The sequence below is a fragment of the Brachycentrus maculatus genome, unplaced genomic scaffold, assembly GCF_059751285.1.
Source record: "Brachycentrus maculatus isolate JH-2025_06_01 unplaced genomic scaffold, ASM5975128v1 h1tg000017l, whole genome shotgun sequence".
Lineage (NCBI taxonomy): Eukaryota > Metazoa > Arthropoda > Insecta > Trichoptera > Brachycentridae > Brachycentrus > Brachycentrus maculatus.
Genome location: NW_028280771.1, coordinates 556,866 through 581,865, shown reverse-complemented (window position 1 = coordinate 581,865; position 25,000 = coordinate 556,866). Strand labels below are relative to the sequence as shown.

At 32.7% G+C, this 25,000-nt stretch overlaps 1 protein-coding gene across 7 annotated transcripts in view; it reads left to right on the top strand.

The window, feature by feature from the left end:
- The window catches only part of Hipk (Homeodomain interacting protein kinase), a 162,813-nt gene that overhangs the window by 23,720 nt on the left and 114,093 nt on the right, over window positions 1-25,000 (top strand). For all 7 annotated transcript variants that reach the window (XM_088266385.1, XM_088266354.1, XM_088266380.1 and 4 more), the window contains exon 2: window positions 4,840-5,097. In XM_088266385.1, coding sequence (XP_088122511.1) covers window positions 4,843-5,097 — 255 coding nt within the window. In that variant the 5' untranslated portion in view covers window positions 4,840-4,842. The remainder of the gene's footprint in view (window positions 1-4,839; window positions 5,098-25,000) is intronic.

Sequence of the window (25,000 nt, the reverse complement as noted above, 5' to 3'; positions counted from 1 at the left end):
TTTTCTTCGGTATTCATTGCCGCCATTTCTTTAATACGTTCTTTCTTCATTACTTTTTCTTCGTGAAGCTGAGTAGTCCTCTTTCGGTCATCTGTCCATATAATTTAATATATCGAACTCATACCTCTTTTCTCCTGAAGTACAGAAGTCCACATTTTGTTTGCGGCCAAAATGTTTAAAATGATAAAGCTAAAGGCATTTAAACTTAGATTTTTTTTAAATTTATTAATTGTTATTATTTTTTTGTACATAAATAAAAATAAGACTTGACACTAGCAGAAACATCCTCTCACTGGGTGACTGCTAAATAAATGAATAAATAAATAAAATATTTCTACGTGTCCGGTGTCCAGCATACTTCCATGATATTTTTTGACATCTCATTAAAGATGAAGAAGAATATGGAAGTCTGGGCATGTAACATTTACACACGTGTAACATTAATCAATTCTACCCATTATTGACAACCACACTACTCAAATCCTTTGAAATTCTATATATATGAACCAATTTTGAAACATTGTTCTTGAATCACTAGAACTTCACTAGAGACGTCTATTGGTGAGATGAAAATAAGCTTTTTATTGAGCAGAAAATTACTTCCATGATGTTAATCGTTTAAAAACGTAGTCATCTCTCTACTTTTTGTTCGTCTAAGTAGGTAAATATATGTTTTACTTATTCCAATTGGATTTATAATTGTTTGATCCACCATCTTTGGTTTATTTTTTAAGCACGTGCGTATTTACCAGACGCCAAATATTTGCGTTAAATTTCGTCAAACATATCAGTTGTGGAAAATTTTCGGGGGTTTATCAAAAGACCTCGCAAATCGTGCAGATATTCCAGTTATCTACGCGCGATAGTGCTAGATAACGATGTTTATTGTTATTTCGGTTACAAAATATTTACTAGCCTAATGGCGTCATTTCAGGTCCAATCTTGGCGTTTTCTCAACCGTTTACATCACGTTTATCACTGCCAACCCCTTATCTGGCCAACCTGGACGTGTTAAACTTGTTTAATTTAAACAACGTGGGCGTTAATGTGCCCAATGTTCAAAATGTTTGATATAGTCTGAAAACGCCTTAAAAGTTTGGGTGTAAGATAGCCCTGGCAGTATTGGAAAATACCACGCTAATTATTTCTTTGTAAAGATGCAAAGATCACGATCAATTTTTTCTTTACAACATTTTGAGTGCGTCCAATTACATGTTCACAAAATCTGAATTATCTCCAATTACAGGAGTTATTGTCATATTATTATTATTTTTTATTTGACATCTCATCAAAGATGAAGAAGAATATGGAAGTCTGGGCATTTACTGATCACTTAAACCTATGACGGTCGTCAGCCCCGTAAATGCCCATACTTCCATATTCTTCTTCATCTTTGATGAGATGTCAAAAAATAATATAATTTTTTTCTTTATATTATTTAATTTATATATTTTTGTACTTGATACAATCTTATAATTTTGGTTGCGATGAGGCTTTCCAAAAATGAGACTGAGCTCTTGTGCTTGGGGAGGGATATTTTACTTCTTCTTTTTTTATACTATCATATTATACATTTAAAAAATATATTACAGGGGAACAAATATATTTATGCGGTACGAGAGAGTTACCTTGTTGAGTTTTCTATTGTATAGTCTGTACATGTTTGTAGTGTTCGTTAAATTTCTTTTTTAGAGTGTTTGTGTCTTTTATATTTTCAATTTCTAAAGACAGACTGTTGCTTTTTTTAAATTCTTTAAGTATATGTAATTTTGTCGGTACTGTTTTGTGTTGCATTATTTATTTTATGACAATTCTGAGCTATGCGTTATATCTAAGAATTATATGCTTTATCGATTGACCCATTTTACTCACTATATTATCTGACACGGAACTATTTTCTCGGTTTTACTCGAGTCTCATCATTTACCTCCGGCACAGTTTTTTCATCGTTCTCCATAAATCCCACATTTCGACGCTTTCAACCAATTTCCTCTGTCTGTTATTCCGTTCAGGTTTTGCTTTCGTATATTATCGACCAATGACAAAAAACATATTTCATGCCAGTTAGGTTGAAATAGTTTTAACAATGTTCATATTATTTATTGTATCGAACACTGGATTATTCACCCTACGGATGAGACGACAACCAAGATATAAGACTAGATCTGATACAGAAACATCTAGGCTTCCTGACAGACCTTTTCTTTTTAAGCGCATTGTAAGCATTTTTTATGAACTATGTTAAAAGTTTTAAAAAAATTAAACAAAATTGTATCTCATCTTGATATGAAACATGTATCGTTTTTCCCTTTTTTATGAAAGAAGATGGAAGTCTGAGCATCCCGGGGCTTACGAACTGGCATTTGGCTGGTTTAAGGGATCACTTTATCTGTCGCTGGGATGCTCAGACTTACATTTTCTTTTATAAAAAAGGGAAGAACGATACATGTTTCATATCAAGTTGAGATACAATTTTGTTTAAATATTTTTTAACTTTTAACATAGTTCATAAAAAAATGCTTACTAAGAAAAGGTCTGTCAATAGAGCCTAGATGCTTCTGTATCAGATCTAGGAATGCAGTGGGACTGCTTTCGACATTAATTTGAGACAACACATTTAAAAAAAATCGTTTTACTAAATCGACTGATCGTATCCTTCGAAGCGATCCTTTTTTAACGTACTTAATTTCGGTATCATCAAATGAAAATGCGTCAATCTATTTGACAAGCCGCGGATCGATGAGACGGAGTGTTTTTCTTTTAGGTTACTCGTTCTGTTTCGTTATTTACTTGCCGAATCTACATGAGCGGCGCGAGAGTTACAAATTGACACAGTTGCCTGCGAAAGTTCGTTTCCGGACTAAAGCGATTCGCGTTTACTCAATTACCAGTGAAAGGCGCATGTTTTCTAATGGCGGCCGTTTGTACTGTAGAGGACAATAGTTACAACCCACTTAAATACTGTTTCGGAGCGGGGTGTCATTAATTTGATGTCAACATGGGCACTCTCAAATAATGTATACTTTGAACTTCTAAAAGCCGACTCTACGCTAACGGACAGATATTTATCAGGTTATTAAGTGTAAGTTAGGACGATTATTAAAAATTAAAAACTTGTATTAGACCACTTATTGAGTTCTGTTTCACACGACTTGTTTCGCGTACATTTTCATCGACAGGTGATCGCAAAAACTGACGACCAAAAAATTGTAGGTCTACCAATGTAGAGGTGGGTGGGGTAATAACTAGAGAAGGGAGTTTGAGTGGTGGGACTTGGTTTAGTGGGAACATAGACAATAATGGCGAGGAATTTTGGAAACGAATTAGTTAGAATGTGCTGCAAAACGTTGTATGATACATGTTCAAATGGTGATATAAAGAAAGAATGCAAGACTGAGATGATTATTGACCTATACATTAAGAAAGGTGTGTTTTTTTTACTATAGTTTATTAAGTATTAAAAATATTCAAACTATTTTGGTTTTGAAACTGGATTGAACGGCAGACAGATTATGAAAATAGTAAAAGTGTAGATAAAAACAGTGAATTTCTTTTTGATAATTCCTCTCATCGTTTCAACAATAATCACCATCACCCCTTGAAATAAAATCTCTGACAGATTTTCAAGTAATTTTCCAGTATGTAACAAAACAGTTCATAACTCGTAATGTAACCGATTTTTCTTCACCATTATAATATATATATCGGTTTATCATCTAATCATCCGACTGTTTTATAATAGGTTATCGTATTTGAACTTTGAAGTTTTGGTCATTCCTATCACTGGTCTGTTTACCATGTACTCGTACACAACGATTTAGCTAGAGATTGTTGGGTTTTGTTGTTCGTCCACAGTGAATATCTAGCGGAATCTGTTTATTTGGCTAGAGATCGGTGGGATTAGTCGTCCGTCTGGAGTCCGCATAATGTATGAGGCGTACATAGCACACATACTAGTGATGGGAATCCCTTGTGGAACCACATGACTGTCATCAACATATCGGCTAATTTGGCTAAAGATCGTTGAAATTTATTGCATCCTATTTTAGGGCGCTTTCATTGTTGTGTGTTATGTATCCATCAAAAGGTACTGATTATACGCTATGTAGCTATGATCTGTGATCTATCGTATGTCGCTAATTATGCGCTGTGTCCCTATCATACATAGCCGATTACGCTAAAAAAAATAGGCACAAATGATACCTACATTTACCCCGCCTCCAAATTTCTGAAGTATCGTTTTATAACATGAGTTACAACATCTCACGAGAGATGGTATCACACATGATAAAAAAATTGAAGGACATTGGTATGATAAACCAAGCTAGATACAAAATGCTGAACCCTCTTCTAGTGGAACGGAAGGTCTGTTGTTCAGTCAACAGTCCGGCTTCTCCTGAGGAGTTTTACTTGGTTTCCTCCCAGCAATGACTGAATTCTGAGAAGTTCCTGATTGGCCACTAGATGCAAACTAGATGCACTTAATGATCTATAAACCTTGTACGTAATAAGCAAGGTAAAAAATAAATGCAACACTCATCTAAAAAAAAATCATACATGTTAAAAATAGTGAAGAACATTTGTACCATAAACCAGGCGAGGACACAAAATGCAGTACCCTCTTCTAGTGGAAAGGAAGGTCTGTTAACGAAAGTCAACAGTCCTGCTTTTCCGGAGGAGTTTTACGTTGTTTCCTCCCAGCAATGCTGAGAATTTCCTGATTGGCCCACACTAGATCCACTTAATGGTCTAAAAACCTTGTACATAATAAGCAAGGTAGAAAATAAATGCAACACTTAACTAAAAAAAAACATGAGTTAATTATTGAATTTGTTTCAGGGAATGCATGACATGTTCAGTGACCATCGGTCGTCATACCGCCAAGTGGACGTCGCGCCCCGCCCCTCGCCGCCGCCGAGTGCCAGCCTCCGCAGCCCGTGTAGCCCCGTCCCGCCCGCGCCCCACGCGCCCCAGCAGCCGCACTACCAGGAGAGCAGAGTCCAGCAGGGCAGGGCGGCAGGAACCGGCGGAGGCAAGCGGCGTAGGCAGGACCCAGTAGGCGCCAGCCCGTGCCACCAGCCCGACAGAGGGCATAAGGTAGGTCTGCCATCTCTTTGCGCCCATGTAATCCCGATACTTACGGCTGTACGTGACGAAATTAACAGTTTGAAGCTATGAAAAATGAGTGTCTTTGCGCGAGTCACAAAGATTTTCACAAAGGGATTTCTTGTAAATTATTCATTATTTGGCTAGATCTATTATGTGTATTTTTAGGAAATAAATGTTCAAATGTACGTTTCACATACATAGGTAGGATTTGCGTAGGTACTTACCAATAAATGGCTGGCAGAGCACGTATCTTGATGCTCATATGAGGTCATTCGACAGTTCCTTATCACATGATATTCTAAACTCGGGTGCATATTTAACCATTCTTACATAACGGGTTGTCTAGACAGCCCACATTCAAACGTTCCGGACTTGTAACTATGAATGCGTTTCTTTGTCAATTGTTCTCTTTCGACTTACGTTATCCCTGCTACTTTCCTTCACACACATTAAAATATGTTATCTCAGACGCTCTCCATTCGATTTTTCTGAATTGTGGTCTTACTTGCTTTGTTTCTTCATACCTCGCTCTGAAATATAATTCAATTTTTCATGGTACGGTTTTGTGGCTGATGAGGTCAGTGGACCATTTTATCTTATGTTACCCTGGTAGATTCTATTGTAAAAAATACATACATTTAATCGAACGTATAGTAAAAAAAAACATAATTTAGGCATATCTTGCTGTCTAAATAAGATTTAAAAAATATTCAAATAAATCTCATCAGTGTTATCCATTTTAACCTTTTAAACGCGTTAACTTTGTTCCTAAGAGACGCCCGTGCGCGGCGGTATTTCGCCGTTTTTTAAATGATTACTTTTATCATGTATTTAGTTATGAAACGATTTATTTTCCTAAACAAAAACGTTCAATGGGATTCATTGTGCCTTTTTGGTACTCTATAATACACGTGTGTCACATTATTCTTGAAATGTATCGTAATATAAACAAATTAGATCGTAACATAAATAAATCAAAGCACGCATCGTGTGTCACTCTTACCCACTGGCGATGCGTAGCGTCGAGAGTGAGACAGATATAGGGCATGATTATGGCGCGGACTAATTACCGACCGCAAGAAAAATCATGGATCTGTTCTTTTATTTATCCTTGTGATGTTACAAATTATTAGTCAGATATTTCAACAGATGTCATAAGGCCGAGGATTGACGTATTATTTTATCCAAAGTTCCACACCATGAAAAAATCCCTCCAAGTTGAACTGAGGTTCGAAACTTGGAGCAAAGTGAAAACACAAACGCTTATGTCAGCCGCGTATGGGGCATGTCTTGTTAAAACACATACGGTTATGCGAGCCGCGTGGATCCGGTTAAGGATGCTTAAGCATATCAAATCGTTCATCAACACACTTGTTTTAACACGAGCCCATCTGAATCGAAAACACTCATGGGTTACTTTTTATTTTTATTTTATTTATTTATTTTTTATTTATTTAAAAAAATATATTAATACATAAGTCATATATACATATAATACTCCCGATGAGTAATTTCTGTTTCTCATTTTGGGACATGGGATTAAGGTTAACAAGACTTGAACACAAATAAAAAAAGTAACTTTTTTTTTAAATAACCAAAACTAATACTAATACATACAAATATAAAAACAATAAACAGGTATAATAAATATGTATAAGAAGCATTTCTAAAATAAATAAATTAGAAAAACATAAGGTAAGAAGCATTTTAAAAATAAACAAATGAGAAAATATAAAAAAATGAGAAAATATAACAAATGAGAAAATATAAAAAAACATAAGGTAAAAACAAAATATGACTAATCACTGCATATATATATCGTTCCATAAAGTACCTTCTCAGATCATTTATTTTGGATCCCCGAATGGGTTTTATTTTATATATGTCAGGCAGCTGGTTAATTTGATTTTTCTCAAGGACCAAAAGACGCTCCGCTGAGTTATTCCAAATATACATCTGGACCACTCGGAAATGTAAAACAATCCACTACCCTATTTATTCATCTGGCACAGTTCGTTACATCAGTTCATGAAATGAGCACATTCGCAAATTAGGTCCGCATTGATCTCGCGTCTCCGTCTCGTGAGATCTCGTCTCACGACTAGCGAGTCTTGTGTCTTGTCATCGCCACCTCTTATCTCTCTCTGACTCCTGAACTCCTGTTCCAATTACAACATGTAATTAAATTTGTATCTTTATTATCTATCTGTCAGCTGCAACTTTATATTTATCGCAAATTGAAAGTGTTTTTCTTATCTTCTGAATTAAATATTTATTGCATTTCAAGAGACGCGTTTCAAATTTTAGCACGAATGCATTTTTAATATTTATTAATAATATGCTTACATATATTAAAGATTCTTACTTTTTGTAGGGCATATCATTTTATGGCTTCCATTTTGGAACAGCTAAAAAAGAGTAAAAAAAAAACAATTATACCGAATGTTTTTTAATATAATTTTTTTTTGACCAAAAATGGAAACACATCAGATAAAGCAGTAAGGCAGCATTTTCAGTAAAAATGGAAAACTTTGAACGGACAATTAAATCAATGAAAATTCGTCAAACTGCGTTGAACAAAAAAAAAAGAAATTCACGAGTTTTTGCTAAACAATAAAACTGTGTGTTTAGAAATCGTGCGACAATAAATTAAGAAGTGTTGACAAGGGCGATACAGTTAAATCCCGATATAACGGACTTCTATTTAACGAATTTAGGATATAACCGGTATAACCGATAAAAAACAGGTCAAATATAAAAATATCCTATAAATATTATATATCGGTAGTGTAAAGGCAAAGGGGTATATCTGTCTCAGACGAAATTTTACAGGAGAGCAAAAACAAACATGTAATTTTTTTTTTCGGATAGCATATGTACAAATCTTAATAAAACTAAATAAGTATTGAAACTACAGCTTTATCCTTTTTCTAGATTGTAGTATACACTATTTTAGACATTTTGTGGAACAAAATTAGAAAATGAAAAATTTCACAGATATACCCCTTTGCCATTACATTACCGATGTGCTTTAATTCAAGTGTCGCCGCATTTATACAATTTTAGCGGCCATAAAAATCACAAATTATGTCTAAAAACTTCAAAAGTGAAAACAAACCTTGATTACTTTTTCAAAGCAGGATTATCGATATCAAACAGCAACGTCACTTCACGACGGGTGTCTGAAGACAATACTAGAAGTTTGTCTGTGTTTTGTACTGTTTATTTACATATATCCGTATTCATATTTTTCAAAACAAGTTTTTAAAAATTTATTTAAAAAAAAATCGTATCGGTGTTTCGGCTTTAACGGACACCCTCTCCCCCCCAATAAATCCGTTATATCGAGGCTTTACTATACTGATTATATAAGCAGTTTGATTGTGAAAATAAAAATTCCGTAATTCGCTATTTGACAGTAAAATTCAATCTACGTTTTTATTATTATTTTTCGCTCGTGTAGACGCCTGATAACAGCATAAGTCTCTTGTTTTGTAATAATTATTTTGATAACATTTATCGGAGGTGATTACAATAGTAATAATTGCACTGACAATAACAACGTAGGTGCGCCATTTTTATAATTAATTTGACGGCAATACGTACCGATAATATTAAATAATTATAAGACGATAATAAACAAAAGCGCGACAAAATTAAGCGAAAATATAATTAAATTGTTATTGGGAGTCTAAAATGCAAACGTCCGTATTTATATACGATAGTAAGTGTTATTTAGCACGGACTAAATGTCAACCGAGGGCAATGTTCCAATCAAATGTTTAGTTTTAATTGCAATAATGAATCTCCAGTGATAAATGACATTTATTTTGTCAATAGCTATTTTCTCCATAAATTAAATGACGTAAGACTAAAATTACCATATTGTGATCGTCATTGATCATCATTGTTTCACGACCGGATTGTTTTATGCGATTTTTTATTATCATTTTAAATAATTATCCATATGTATATATTTATATATATATATATATATATATATATATATATATATATATATATATATATATATATATGTAATAAAATAACTAGGTACCTACCTATCCATTTTATTAAGTACTTACAAAAAGTACCTACATAAAACAGTTCTACCACCAGATGCCGCATGCGTCGCACAGAATTAAACAAAAGAGATCCGATAGGAAAAATTAACTGTCAGAATCAGATAGATAGATAGATAGATAGATATAAAAATTATTATAAAGATAAATTAAGAATAAACTTTAATTATAAACTTTAATTACAAAGCAACACATTGTTTATTTTATTATTATACACCCACTTTACATATTATTTACACTTAATTTTCAAAAGGAAAATATTACCACGTTATAAAACGACAATTTTGTTAATATGGAAATGGATTATGAAACATTAGATGTATTAAAACAATTACTACAATATGTTCGGAGTGAGAGAGAAAAATTAGAAGATGATCAAAGAAAACGATTAAAAGATAATCAAAGAAGACGTGGAAATCTAAGAACTAGTGATAAAATTAAAGATAAAAGTCCATGTAAGATTTGTGAAAATTTAAATAAGGGAACTCGATATCACTCTGAAGCAACGTGCTGGTTTAAAACAAAGGAGGATGATAAGATTAATAATAAAAATGAAGATTTACAAATTACACAGAAACAGTGCTTGAAGAATGAAAATAAAAATAATGTGGAAAAAATTTCTACAAAATATAAAATAAAATATACTCCAGAAAAGAAGAATTTCGAAGCAGATTTTATGAGCAGGAATCCAGTATTAGAATCGAAGGAAAATGCAAATGAACAATTAAAAGTTGTAAATTTGGTTAAATTAGAAGATATTTTAAAAGATCAGAATAAAAATGAAGACATACAAATAACACAAAAACAGTGCTTGAAAAATGAAAATAAAAATAAAGTAGAAAAAACTTCTACGAAAGATAAAATAAAATATACTCCAGGAAAGAAGAATTTAGAAGTAGATTGTCTAAGCAGGAATCCAGTATTAAAATCGAATGAAAATGCAGATGAACAATTAAAAGTTGTAAATTTGGTTAAATTAGAAGATATTTCAAAAGATCAGAATAAAAATGAAGACATACAAATAACACAGAAACAGTGCTTGAAAAATGAAAATAAAAATAAAGTAGAAAAAACTTCTACGAAAGATGAAATAAAATATACTCCAGGAAAGAAGAATTTAGAAGTAGATTGTCTAAGCCGGAATCCAGTTTTAGAATCGAATAAAAATGCAGATGAACAATTAAAAGTTGTACATTTGGTTATATTAGAAGATACTTTAAGAGATCTGAATAAAAATGAAGGAATTCAAAAGAAAAAAACAAATGGATTGAGAAAAACTGTGTCTACTTTAAAAGGGTCAAGAAAAAAAAAAATACAAAAAAAGAAAGAAAGAAAAAAGAACGGAAAAAAAGAAAGAAAAAAAAAAACAAGAAAGAAAAAAAAAAAAAAAAAGAAGGAAAAAAAAGAAAGAAAGAAAAAAAAAAAAAAACTTTATCATATCACTAAACTTATACCAGTCCCTTCACTACAAGAAGATGATCCGGAGGACGAGTGAAAATTTTACTATGAATTTTCATCCCCAAGGGGGGAGATGTAATAAAATAACTAGGTACCTACCTATCCATTTTATTAAGTACTTACAAAAAGTACCTACATAAAACAGTTCTACCACCAGATGCCGCATGCGTCGCACAGAATTAAACAAAAGAGATCCGATAGGAAAAATTAACTGTCAGAATCAGATAGATAGATAGATAGATAGATATAAAAATTATTATAAAGATAAATTAAGAATAAACTTTAATTATAAACTTTAATTACAAAGCAACACATTGTTTATTTTATTATTATACACCCACTTTACATATTATTTACACTTAATTTTCAAAAGGAAAATATTACCACGTTATAAAACGACAATTTTGTTAATATGGAAATGGATTATGAAACATTAGATGTATTAAAACAATTACTACAATATGTTCGGAGTGAGAGAGAAAAATTAGAAGATGATCAAAGAAAACGATTAAAAGATAATCAAAGAAGACGTGGAAATCTAAGAACTAGTGATAAAATTAAAGATAAAAGTCCATGTAAGATTTGTGAAAATTTAAATAAGGGAACTCGATATCACTCTGAAGCAACGTGCTGGTTTAAAACAAAGGAGGATGATAAGATTAATAATAAAAATGAAGATTTACAAATTACACAGAAACAGTGCTTGAAGAATGAAAATAAAAATAATGTGGAAAAAATTTCTACAAAATATAAAATAAAATATACTCCAGAAAAGAAGAATTTCGAAGCAGATTTTATGAGCAGGAATCCAGTATTAGAATCGAAGGAAAATGCAAATGAACAATTAAAAGTTGTAAATTTGGTTAAATTAGAAGATATTGTAAAAGATCAGAATAAAAATGAAGACATACAAATAACACAAAAACAGTGCTTGAAAAATGAAAATAAAAATAAAGTAGAAAAAACTTCTACGAAAGATAAAATAAAATATACTCCAGGAAAGAAGAATTTAGAAGTAGATTGTCTAAGCAGGAATCCAGTATTAAAATCGAATGAAAATGCAGATGAACAATTAAAAGTTGTAAATTTGGTTAAATTAGAAGATATTTCAAAAGATCAGAATAAAAATGAAGACATACAAATAACACAGAAACAGTGCTTGAAAAATGAAAATAAAAATAAAGTAGAAAAAACTTCTACGAAAGATGAAATAAAATATACTCCAGGAAAGAAGAATTTAGAAGTAGATTGTCTAAGCCGGAATCCAGTTTTAGAATCGAATAAAAATGCAGATGAACAATTAAAAGTTGTACATTTGGTTATATTAGAAGATACTTTAAGAGATCTGAATAAAAATGAAGGAATTCAAAAGAAAAAAACAAATGGATTGAGAAAAACTGTGTCTACTTTAAAAGGGTCAAGAAAAAAAAAATACAAAAAAAGAAAGAAAGAAAAAAGAACGGAAAAAAAGAAAGAAAAAAAAAAACAAGAAAGAAAAAAAAAAAAAAAAAGAAGGAAAAAAAAGAAAGAAAGAAAAAAAAAAAAAAACTTTATCATATCACTAAACTTATACCAGTCCCTTCACTACAAGAAGATGATCCGGAGGACGAGTGAAAATTTTACTATGAATTTTCATCCCCAAGGGGGGAGATGTAATAAAATAACTAGGTACCTACCTATCCATTTTATTAAGTACTTACAAAAAGTACCTACATAAAACAGTTCTACCACCAGATGCCGCATGCGTCGCACAGAATTAAACAAAAGAGATCCGATAGGAAAAATTAACTGTCAGAATCAGATAGATAGATAGATAGATAGATATAAAAATTATTATAAAGATAAATTAAGAATAAACTTTAATTATAAACTTTAATTACAAAGCAACACATTGTTTATTTTATTATTATACACCCACTTTACATATTATTTACACTTAATTTTCAAAAGGAAAATATTACCACGTTATATATATATATATATATATATATATATATATATATATATATATATATATATATATATATATACGCACGATATAAGATAAATATTTGTGTTTTTACGATTTACAAAAATACTACAATTTCACTCTATTTATGCAAGCCTGAGCGGCTCAATACTAAAAATAGGTATTTTGGTAAATTGAGGTAGAGTGGGCTCAAACCCAGAAACTCGGACGCAAGAGTCCGCGACACTTACCACGGGACCACAACCCGACACATTTTTTTAATGTTTGAAACGATTGGTGTATTTGCTTGTATAATCATTTTTTTGTTTAACCCTATACGCGTCGTTTGTATTTTATAGCCCTGTTATTTTCAAATACCATCCATCTGGTATTTCCTTCTACTCCCAGCATTACGTTATTCGCTTGTAATTCAACCGTTACCAATCTATTCCCAGCATCCCAGCCGTCTGATCTCTGACGCACAAGTTGCACTCCGTTTGATTCTTTATTTTTCTCTCGACTCGTTAGATCCAATTTCCTATAACCTAGTACATAGACATGCGCCTTTATTACGACCGTTGTACGACTTCATTTAATTATTTTTTTACACTTGTAGACCAAGCAAAAGGCGACCTTCCAGCATCGCGTACATGCCAACCTTCATGCTTGAGAAATGGAAAATATATGTTTTGACGTGTAAGATAAAAATCAAATGATTGCATAGAATTTTTACAAAATTACATTGCTCAGGAAAAACTCGAAAAAGGTATATGTTTATTCGAGAATTATGTTAAACAAAAATAAAAAAAGAAGAAAATATTTTGGAAGATTTTATTGATATCGCAACATAGATGATGAAATTAACGAGTAATTATGTGACTCTAGGTATTAATTTACAGGCCTTGGGGCCCGTCATCGGTTGGTTTAACCGTTTGACTGCTGAGAAGCAATATATTTACTCTTGTATACTTTGAAAAACATCTGGTTTAAGTGATCACTTTACACACGTGTAACATTCACCAATTCTACCCATTATTGACAACCACACTACTCAAATTCTTGTAAGTTCTATATATATAAACCAATTTAGAAATATTGTTCTTGAATCACTAAACCTTCACTAGAGACATGTGTTGTTGAGATGAAAATGTTTTTTTTGTATTTCATTAGTTAAATGTCTAGTTTTTTCTGTTATTTTTCAGTTTACACCTTCCATTTGTCTGTTTCATCCAATCGATACAATTCGTTATAACACGTTTCCAATTCGACCTTTTCTCTCAGTTTCCTTGCTCTTAAAACATTTGGTTTTACCCTTTCACAAAAATGATCGTGTGCCGCTTATTAATTTGTGAAAACCGCGGAGGCCCACTTGCCAGATTGCCAGTTAACCGTAACTGCCGAATTGGGCTTTAGAAATATCCTACTCGCGTCGAAGGTTTGCCGGTTGAACGCGCGTTTAACTGAGGCGATGTGGAAATAAATCCACGACTGTGGTAATAAAACAAAAGGGAGTTTTCAAAGGTATATCAAAATTATATCATCGTATAGAAGATTGCTTCCTTTCCTGAAGGGGCATTTATTTATGTTATGTCTGCATCATGCGCTTATAAAATCACTGCGTGACGCTGTGTCACGTGTTTCGAGATGGCAACAGAACTGCTGGTGGAATATAATTAACCCTTTCCAAACCATTTATTAAACATATTTTTTATATTTTAATGTTTGTAAATATTATCCAGTCCTCTTGATAGAATACCGTTCTAACAAAAAACTAATAAACTTCAATCTGCACTCACACCTTACATACAAATAGAAAGGATCTTTGCTTAATAGAAGTTATTTCATCAAAGATGGCGGTAGCGAACTTACATGTACCGCGTCACGAGTTTGATCAATATGTTTAGGCATGACAAAAAATGACTTGTGCGGTTGTTAATCATGGTTAGAATTGGTGAATTTTAACAAGTATTTTATTTATGAACAAATATTTAGACACACTAAAAATGTTGTAAATAAATTAACTGGTCAAATTATGAGGCAAAATAAAAAATGAAAAAGATATTTTCTAGCGATTCTTATTTATGTGAATATAATCCAGAATTCGGACCTCACATACAAATGAAATGCTTCTGCTCAATAAAACCATAGACATCAACAAATAGCGTCGCTAATAATTTAGCAATGACACCAACATTAAAATAACTCCATCGTTTCTGTGACGTCATTCATTGCCAACTTACGAAAATAACGTTTTTTTAAAGCGAATTTTCCAAAGGTAAATGATGAATTTTTGTCCGCCTCCGTAGTGTAATGGTCAGCACGCTCGGCTACCGTTCTGGAAGTCCCGGGTTCGATTCCCAAGGGGGGTAAAATAAATATAAGTGATTTTTTCACTGAAATATTTATTCAATACACTGGACTGGTACCTGAAGCGGAGGGCTGATCACCTTTCCTTCATGTGTAAAAACTATCAAGATAACACTGCGTTTATATGACACAGTGCCCTATGCACCGTTTGGGTGCGGATAAGGGTTTTATTATTTATTATTATTAAATGATGAATGAAAATATTAATTAAATCGGCTGTTAAAGACACAAACAAGTATAATACAATCCTTTATAGGTTGAGTATGGTTAATTAGATATTCCTCCCGTCTGACAAAGATCCATTGTAAAAAAGGCAAATAACATTTATCATAGGACTGTGAAGTGTTAAACAACTCTCCTTTCTCGTTCTTTTATAGACGTATTGCTTAATAAATCAGTTTATCTGTTTATTTCACGCTCATTAATTAGTCTGTATTTCAGATGTTTCAGTTGAATTTCTGGACAGTGTTTAAATCCTTTCACAAAAAAATATTTATTTTTGTTTAAATATATTACATACATAAGTCACATATAGCTCACTTCTTTCAAGAACGTCATAAATCTTTTTTTTTTTTTTTTTCAGGAGAAAGTTTAAAATTTAAAAATATATTTTAAAGTTTAAAAATATAACACAATGTACTAAAAATAAATATCAAGCCACTTATTGAACTTTTTACTGTGCAACAGATCTTTTTAGGTAAAACCTGAAGGTTTTTTTTCTATTTGAAAAATATTTAGTATATTTCAAAAAATAATTAAACAATACCTTTTCTTCAAAATGCAAAAACAGCATATTCTGCCCTGTAGCGGGTAAGTATTAAGTTAAAAATATGCCTCTTTTGCTGGGATATAGTACATTTTCTGGGCATTCCGTTAACATGCACAACTGAAAATTGACGATTTTTGATTTATGACGTTCTTGAAAGGAGTGAGCGATATGTAATATTCCCGATAAGTAATTTCCATTACTCATGTTGAGACATGGGATAAAGGTTAACAATACTGAAAAACAGATAAAAAAGTAACAGACAAAAAAACACAGGGCGAAATGTAAAATATAAAGCAATAAAAGGTACAGTAAATAGGAATATACAAAAAAACATAAGGTAAGAAAAAATTAACATATCATTCCACAAAGTTAATGCCGAATCAATAAATAATCTTATTTTCTATACTCATTCACTATAATAAAAACTAACTAACTAACCATCTCGCCGCTTCCACGCGGGGGTAGGCAGAGAGAATAGAGCGCCACACCACTCTGTCCTTGCAAACATTCTTCGCCTCTTCCACGTTCATGCATCTCCTCATACATACCCGCCGATTGTTACGACTCCTAACCTAACCACTTTCAAGTATTTGGCATACCTGTTCGTGCCATGTTTTCCTGAGTCTTCCTCTGCTTCTTTTCCCAGTAACATTCGCCTCATAAATTTCTTTTACCGTTCTTTCCTCACTCATTCGTTCTACATGTCCAAACCATCTCAACACACCTTTCTTAATTTTATCGATAATGCTTATCTCAGCTTTGCATTCCTTCCTTATTTCACTATTCGCACATCTATCATACATCGTTTTGCCGCACATTCTTCTGAGAGATTGCATTTCGACTGCATTCAGTCTACTTTCATCCTTCTTTTGCCAACTCCATGTTTCACTTCCATGCATTAGAGTTGGAACCAGGACTCCGTTGTGCACTCACTATAATTTTTAAGATAGACATATAAACTGAATATGCTTTAAATCCTTTTACGTAATAGGCAAGGATATTTTTTATAATAGTCAACTTATAAATACATCATAAATAAAAAAACCCTCAGATAAGTGAAGTTATTTTTTTATACCAGCGTATAAAATTGAACCAGGAAATGCATTGTCGTTGAAATTTGAAAGCAATTTATTTCGCCAATTTAATGCAACTACATACTTTGTGGGCAGTCGGACTGTAACCGGTTATTTCGCGAACGTTGGTTCAAATTTTACCGTTCCCAGAAAATTAAAAGGCCAGTCTTCAAATATGTACTTAAAAAAATAATTTTGAAAAGAATCTTATCCTAGACATTTTAGTAAATTACACAGTATTGTGAAATATGATTATCCGTACTTACTGAAATAAACTGAGTTTTTAAAGATGTGACTAAAGGATAACTTTTACTTTTTTTGGTTATTATCAGATTGGAATGGTATTAGTTACTTTTCCTCGGTTTATATTTCTTTCCGGGTTATGTTTTTGATGTCAAAATAACAAATATACTATGAACTAGAAACAAGCAATACGTAACCAAATTTGTGCACTGATTAGCCTTAGTGATTGAATTCAAAAACCGAATTATTTAACGACTTATTTTGAGGAATTCGTTATTTCACTCGGTTTATTAATTCGATTGCCCATCACTGCTATGAGATAGCCGCAGTCGCGTTGTACTTTCCTAAGTACTAAGATGCATATTCGTGCATTTTGTCATTGAAGTCTTTCATGATATATTATTATTAACATAAATTGTATACATTAATTTAATCCACAATTTTAAACATATTAAAAATAAAAATGCAGAGACCCACCAAGCCACCTTGTGTGACTTGTCGGTGGAGTTCTTTTTTACTTCATTTTTATTTGTTTTTTAACATTTTAACTATACACACAAAGAAGAGAGAAAAATTAAGAATATAAACATTTTACAATTTTCATAAAATTAACTCTTGATCATTTACCCATTCCTTTATTTTGCCTTTGTTCCACATTTTATTTTGACCTCTAACACCCGTCGGCAACAAATTAAAAATGTTCGGAACGATATAATGAAGTGTTCGACTCCCATATTTATTGTTAATTATTGGGACTATCAAGCCTTCGTTGTGTGTAAATCGTGTAACATGGTTGTGTACTAGAAGACTTCGATATTTTTGTCTAGTTTGTTGTTCAACGATGATACTCATCCATAATATTCCACGGTACCGGCAGTAATTTTTAAATGTTTATATATCAAGATTGGATATACAGTACAATTTGGTATTTTTAAATGGTCCTGTAATTAGCATTCTCCCGGTTTTTTGTCGTGTGTTTTCTCCAATTTCTTGATTCCGCAATATTTTAACAAATAGCTGCTTCATAACCTGATTTTAGTTTTCCTTCAAAAATGCTGAAATTTATTGTAAACAGAAAGATGAGATAATCTCACTTAATAAATTAATGGCTGAATTCACCTATTGTTGCTAATAAAAATAAAAAATAAATTTATTGAAAACAAAAAGAAGATGAGAAAAATCTCTTAGTAAATTAATGCCCGAAGTTGCCAGTCGTTGCTAATAAAAAGAAAATTTAATTAATTCTCGAGAGTCGTCGGAGATTTGCTGAGTTGCCATTAAGAAAACTTGCTAGTGATTTTTAATAGTGCAATTTTTCTTATTACACGAACGGGGCCAAGAAAATCTGGTTTCTGTGTCAACTTAATCATATTATTTTCCGTCTTTTATTCGTAGCACGCCATGTTCTATTTAGCCCAGTTTATTTATTGTTTACCTACCTAGTTATATTAACAAATTACGTTTTAAACTTTATAGTTCTAACATTGTTTTGATCTTTCCCTTTCCCTCCCTCCCGTCATTTTCCAGGTATTTTCACAAATCGCTCATTCCTTTCAAGAACGTCATCAATCAAAAATCGTAAATTTTCAATTGTACATGTTTTTGGAATGCCCAGAAAATGTACTATATCTCAGCAAAAGCGGCATATTTTTTACTCAATATATACCCGCTACAGGGCAGAAAGTGTTGTTTTTGCATTTTGAAGAAAATGTATTGTTTAATTATTTTTTTTAAATATACAAAATATTTTAAAACGGAGAAAAAAACCTGAATGTTTTTTCTCCATTTGAAAAATAATTATTTAATTTTTTTTTTAAATTGAACAATACCTTTTCTTAAAAATGCTATCACTTTCTGCCCTGTAGCGGGTAAATATTAAGTTAAAAATGAGTACATTTGTAATGTATGAAATTGTATACCCAGGCACTGGTTTTTCCGATATGGGATTTTCTGTTCGAAATGTATAAATCTATAATATTAACAAAAATATATATAAATAAATAAAATCTTATCATCTCTAACCTCGCTGGCTTTAACGATATTTTACCGGGATAAGGTGGATATCATTTATATTTATGATTCAGCACCTTGTCTGTGTGTCCACTGTGCGGCTCTCCCCAGTGCGCAGTGGACTCACACCTTCGCACAAAATAAACGCAGAGGCTTCTTGTTACGTGGGGATAATTGGCACTGAAAAATACCCTTCTTAACGTCAATTTGAGGAGAAACATTGTAAGAGTTATAAGAGAGTATAGTTTGTACTTAGATATTGGACAAGATTTAGTAATATCACTATTTTCATTTATAATTCAGTTAGAATTTGAAGTTTTGATGGAATTATTATTTCGGAAAGTTGCCTTATTTTCAATGTCGTTATGTCATGTTTCGTATCGTATATTTATCTGAAAATGATCAAGATCCGAAAAAATGCAGATAAATAATAATAAAGGATGATTATATTAATATCAGAAGATTTTGTGTGGTTGATAAAACGTATTTTTTTACTATACGTGTATTTTTTTTACTATACCTTACATTTGACAGATTCGTGATAAGTGTGTAGGTAAATAAGCCATAAGTATTCTTTTTATTTTATTTTTTTTAAATTTACTTGTTAAATAACACTTTTTCTTAAAATAATGCGGAATGCATCGAAACACGTATCACAATACATTTTCAGAAATAGTGGTATTAAGCAAGTAAAATTTTAATTAAAAATATATAGATATTGCTCAGTGGCGTGCCTAGGGTTCACCAGTAAGGCAAACCCATTATTTTTCACATTCGTGAATACATGATGTACCTATAATTTCGTCACCTCATATCATTCCCAGTATAGTAAGCACCCAGAAGTATAAATATAAACAATGTATTGTAATCATTGTAAAAATATGCAAACATGTAACTTTTGTAAGGTATAGCCATCACCTTGAAATAAAGAAAAAACGTTCACTAGAATAAAATATCTTCCTCAGATATCAACCATCACCAATAAGTACCATCACCAATAAGTACCATCACCATATAATGGCATGCATAGTGTTTTATAATCATATAAGCGCGCGATAATTTAAAAACAGTCATACATTAATTATGTATTTTTAATCATTTGGTCTAGATTTAGTCATTTTTATTTGGAGTTGTTAGGCAAGCCGGGCTTTTGGGCTTCTAGGGAAGTACCGCCACTGATATTGCTACAAAGTGACTGCCGAATCAAGTATTAAAATTAGTTAAAAAAAATTATCATTGTATTTTTCTATGGGAATACAGTATTAAGATGTTTTGAGCTAAATATCGCTTTGATTGTCAAATATCTCAAAGGGTGGTAGTGGTTTAAAAAAAAAATAACCCGCAAACGTTCTATTTTAGAGGGTTGTCTGCAAGTAGGATAGTAAGCATAGGAAAAGTGGATAAGAAAAATACATCTTTTCTTAGAGTTCTGCAACAATTGAAAATAGATTCATTTTACTTTTGGCGGGAATCTGACTGGCAGTACGGCGAATCAATTCATGAAATCATAATCTTTTAACTTATATAAACGTAATTCTTGCTTTTTTAATATTGAAAGAATTAACTTTGTGGATCATATTGATGTATTATTTTGAGAAATAATACTTTTTTTTCGATCCACTCACATTTAATTCTTGCCCTTACAGCGTTCTGCTGAGAAAGACTCGTCATATAGGTGAGAAATTTCATTGGGACGGTTTTTTAGCATTGGAAATTATTCATATCTTCTTCCTTACTCCATCCCAACTTATCATCTTTGTACACTGTATACTGTATGTATGTATTGTATAATGAATGTATAGGGTCAGATGTATACTCCTCGTCCTCAGGTTGTAGGTCCTTCTATAATGTACAACGTCGCCTAGGTCATGCCTTCGAATCATGTTATCTTTCTGTAGCATCCATGATTTTTTTCGTCTTCCTCTAGAAGTCTTTCCAGGAAGATCCATGGCAATCGCCTGGTTTACAGTATGTTCAGGTTCTCTGCGTCTTATGTGCCCATACCATCTCGATTGCCTTTCCTCTACCTTGCTATTGATATCAGTTACACCCAGGCTTCCACGAATGCGAACTCTTTATTGCATCTCTAAAGCGATGACTTATATACGTAGTATCTTTTCATCACTGGCTTGGATACCGCGAACCCTCTTGTAATACCAGTAGCTCGGGCCAGTGGAGAGAAATTGCCGAGAAAGCTCGTCGCGCTGCACCGCGAGCGGGTCGCGCTTTATAAATAGCTGGACGTATTTAACTCGGGATTCGTCCACTTTCCCCGCCATTCGCGCCGACACTGGATACTCCCCGCAGGTAGGTAGGTAGGTAGGTACTCGGACACACTTTGCGTAGGGCCATTCGTGTAACGTAACATTGTCAGGGACGACGTCATCGATCGCTGTTACCTAATGGTCGGCCGACTTCGTAGCTTAGCGGTTAGCGCATTTGGCTACTGTACATTTTCGGACGTTTTTTTGTTGTTGTCATTGCCGTCTTTCAGAAGCCTGACCATCTTTGTAGTTGACAATGGGACTTTGACCACACAATACGCGAATGATTTCTAAAAAAACAATCCGTACAAAATGCGCAATTCGATTAGTTTGACGGCAATATACATGCAATTATTTTAATTTTATTTTATTTGGGAATTTCACAAAAAAGTCGTTCACTTAAATGAGTAACACAAAGTAGGTACTTGTACATACTATTCCAGTTATAAAATTCCACAATTATAAATTTGTGAAAATATCCGAAAGTAGGACGGAAGTGAGGAAAGGGGGAAAAGGGAAAGATCAAAGCTCAAGGACAAAGACAAATCGTATGAAATTAGCGACACATCACGATTATAGCCGAATTGTAGTCAAGTCAGTCAGAATTTTAGGTTCGTCCCCATTTTGACACAATTTTTTACCTATTTCAATATTACACGTGTGCTTACTCAAAAAATTTTTTTAATTGATATATTTGTATTTTATTTATTGTTTCGGCATTCACTTTGTGATAAGAATTGATGAAATCGTAAAAGAAAAATGCCTGTTTTTTTTACCAGTTGAGTTTATTTTATTATGACGACTAGGTACGGAAGCTATGCTTCCATCTTCAAGTCTAAATATAAACATTATATTATATCCGAAACTAGTGGTAAAAAAGCAAGTGTTTTTCTTTTACAATTTTAGAAATATTTCTATATATCATGGGAACACAAATTAGTTTATTTATATAAATACATATATATATAAATATATATATATATATATATATATATATATATATATATATATATATATATATATATATATATATATATATATATATATATATATATATATATATATATATATATATATATATACATATATATATATATATATATATATATATATATATATATATATATATATATATATATATATATATATATATATATATATATATATATGTGTATATATATATATATATATATATGTATAACTATGTATATATATATATATATATATATATATATATATATATATATATATATATATATATATATATATATATATATACATACATATATATATAATAATAATTAAACCCTTATCCGCACCCCAATGGTGCATAGGGCACTATGTCATATAAACGCAGTGTTATCTTGATCGTTAACACATGAAGGAAAGGTGATCAGCCCTCCGCTTCAGGTACCAGTCCAGGGTAATATTGAATAAATATTACAGTGAAAAAATCACTTATATTTATTTTACCCCCCTGGGAATCGAACCCGGGACCTCCAGAACGGTAGCCGAGCGTGCTGACCATTACACTACGGAGGCGGCAATTGTTAACTAGGTCATGGACTGTTTGCGTCACTATATTTTTCAATCGAGCAACTAAAGCCCTTGCGCGACCATGTGACCTTAGCGCAGGTGTTACGAGCAATTTCCATACTACCTGTGCCATTAAATTCACAATTTGTCCTTGATTTTTCCTCGTTAAATTACAACAGCTAATTTGTATAGCAAATAAATAGATACAAATACCAGAAATACCTCGCAATGTCCTTTCGTGCTATTTTAAAATGCAGAAAATTCTAATTTTTTATACTTACGAGAAAGAATAATGCGGCGTCGAGTGACATGTTGATACAACGTTGGCACCAAAATCGCGGGTCATCAGAAGTCTGTAGCTTTAGGTAAATACCTAGAGTAATCTAAATAGTGATGCGAGTAACCGACTGATTGATATATTTCGGAGAACGGCTTCCCTAAGGCCTGATTCATAATATAATAAATTGTATGTGGAGGGTACACGTCACAAGGCGACGTTTAATGTGATTGGTTAATCAATTTAATGGCCGAGAGAGCATACATAGAAGACTCTGGTTCATATCTCGAAGCAGGCAGATTTTTTTTGTTTAATAAATGAATTAATATTGTATGTAATAATGTTTTTATCTATAAATTTATTTAATATAATAATAATTCATGTGTGCAAACACAGTCAAATATGAGAAAAATTCAGACAAATAAAAATCTTATAAAATACTAACTAACTAACCATCAGGAGTAGGCAGAGAAAATAAAATGCCAAACCACTCTGTCTTTGCAAACTTTCTTCAACTCATGTGTGTGATTATAATCCAGGATTCGGATCTCACATACTAATATAAGAGTTTCTGCTTAATAAAAAGCTTCTTTACATCCCACCAATAAATGTCTCTACTGAAATTCTAGTGATTCATGAACAAGGTTTCTAAATTGGTTCATATATAAAGAACTTCCAAGAATTTGAGTAGTGTGGTTGTCAATAATGGGTAGAATTGGTGAATGTTACACGCGTGTAAAGTGATTACTAGTGACACTTGAACCAGCCTATGACGGTCGTAAGCCTCGTAAATACCCAGACTTCCATATTCTTCTTCATCTTTGATGAGATGTCAAAAAATAAAAAATAAAAATAATATCTTTCACATTTATGAATCTCCTCATACACACCCGCCGATTATTTTAACTCCTTACCTAACCACTTTTTTCAAGTATTTGACATACTTGATCATGCCAAGTTTTTCTCGGTTTTCCTCTGCTCCTTTTTTCCAACTACATTCGCTTCATAAAATGTAACTTATTAATAGTTATATAAGAGCTTTTTAAGCTTTTGTTTACGTTACTGACGCGTATCAACAGGAGCGTGCATTCCATATAGGCAGAAAAGCAGTGCCTTCCCTCACTTACTCAGCCGTGCTTACCTTAGGGTGAAGACTGACCGGAGCATTCGTCGTAACGTAACATGTTACGATGCGAGCATTCAGGCAGTCAGTACACCGAGCCGAGCGCTCCATCCATAGTTTCGGATGCTCGCTGATGCACGCTGCGAGCGATGCTACGACGTTATGTTACGACGAAATGCTCCGGTCAGTCTCCACCCTTACGTTAGTTGCCACCTATACTGCCTACCCCGATTTGAAACTCTGTGCATGCCACTGCGCATCAATGATCATCAGGATGCAAAAGTGACGTTGAAATGATAATAAATTATCAATTTTATTGATTATCTCCAGGGTTGCTTTAGGAAGACCGAATGTATTCCCGGTATATAGCAGTCAGAATTATTCTAAAGAATTCCGGGTTCTCGGGTTTTCCCATCACTACACTCTGCGTGGCTCCTGGTCCTAAAGCATTTTGGCGCCAATACAGCTCCCGTAGCGATAATTTTCCGAAACAAACGCAGCCGTGGCGTTGGCCGCCTTCCAAGCCATTATGTCGGAATTCCTCTCTCCGCGAAGAGGAGAGAGATTGGGAATGCTTGAAGGTGAAACCGTCTATTATCTCCCGACGTGTTTTTTTTACAGATCGAGTGGGGCCCCGAATACCTACTTTTTGTTTCCAAATATCCAACATAAATATTCTTACCTACCGTACACCTGCGGATAATTTTACATATAACACTGGTTTGAACGGTTGGATGTATG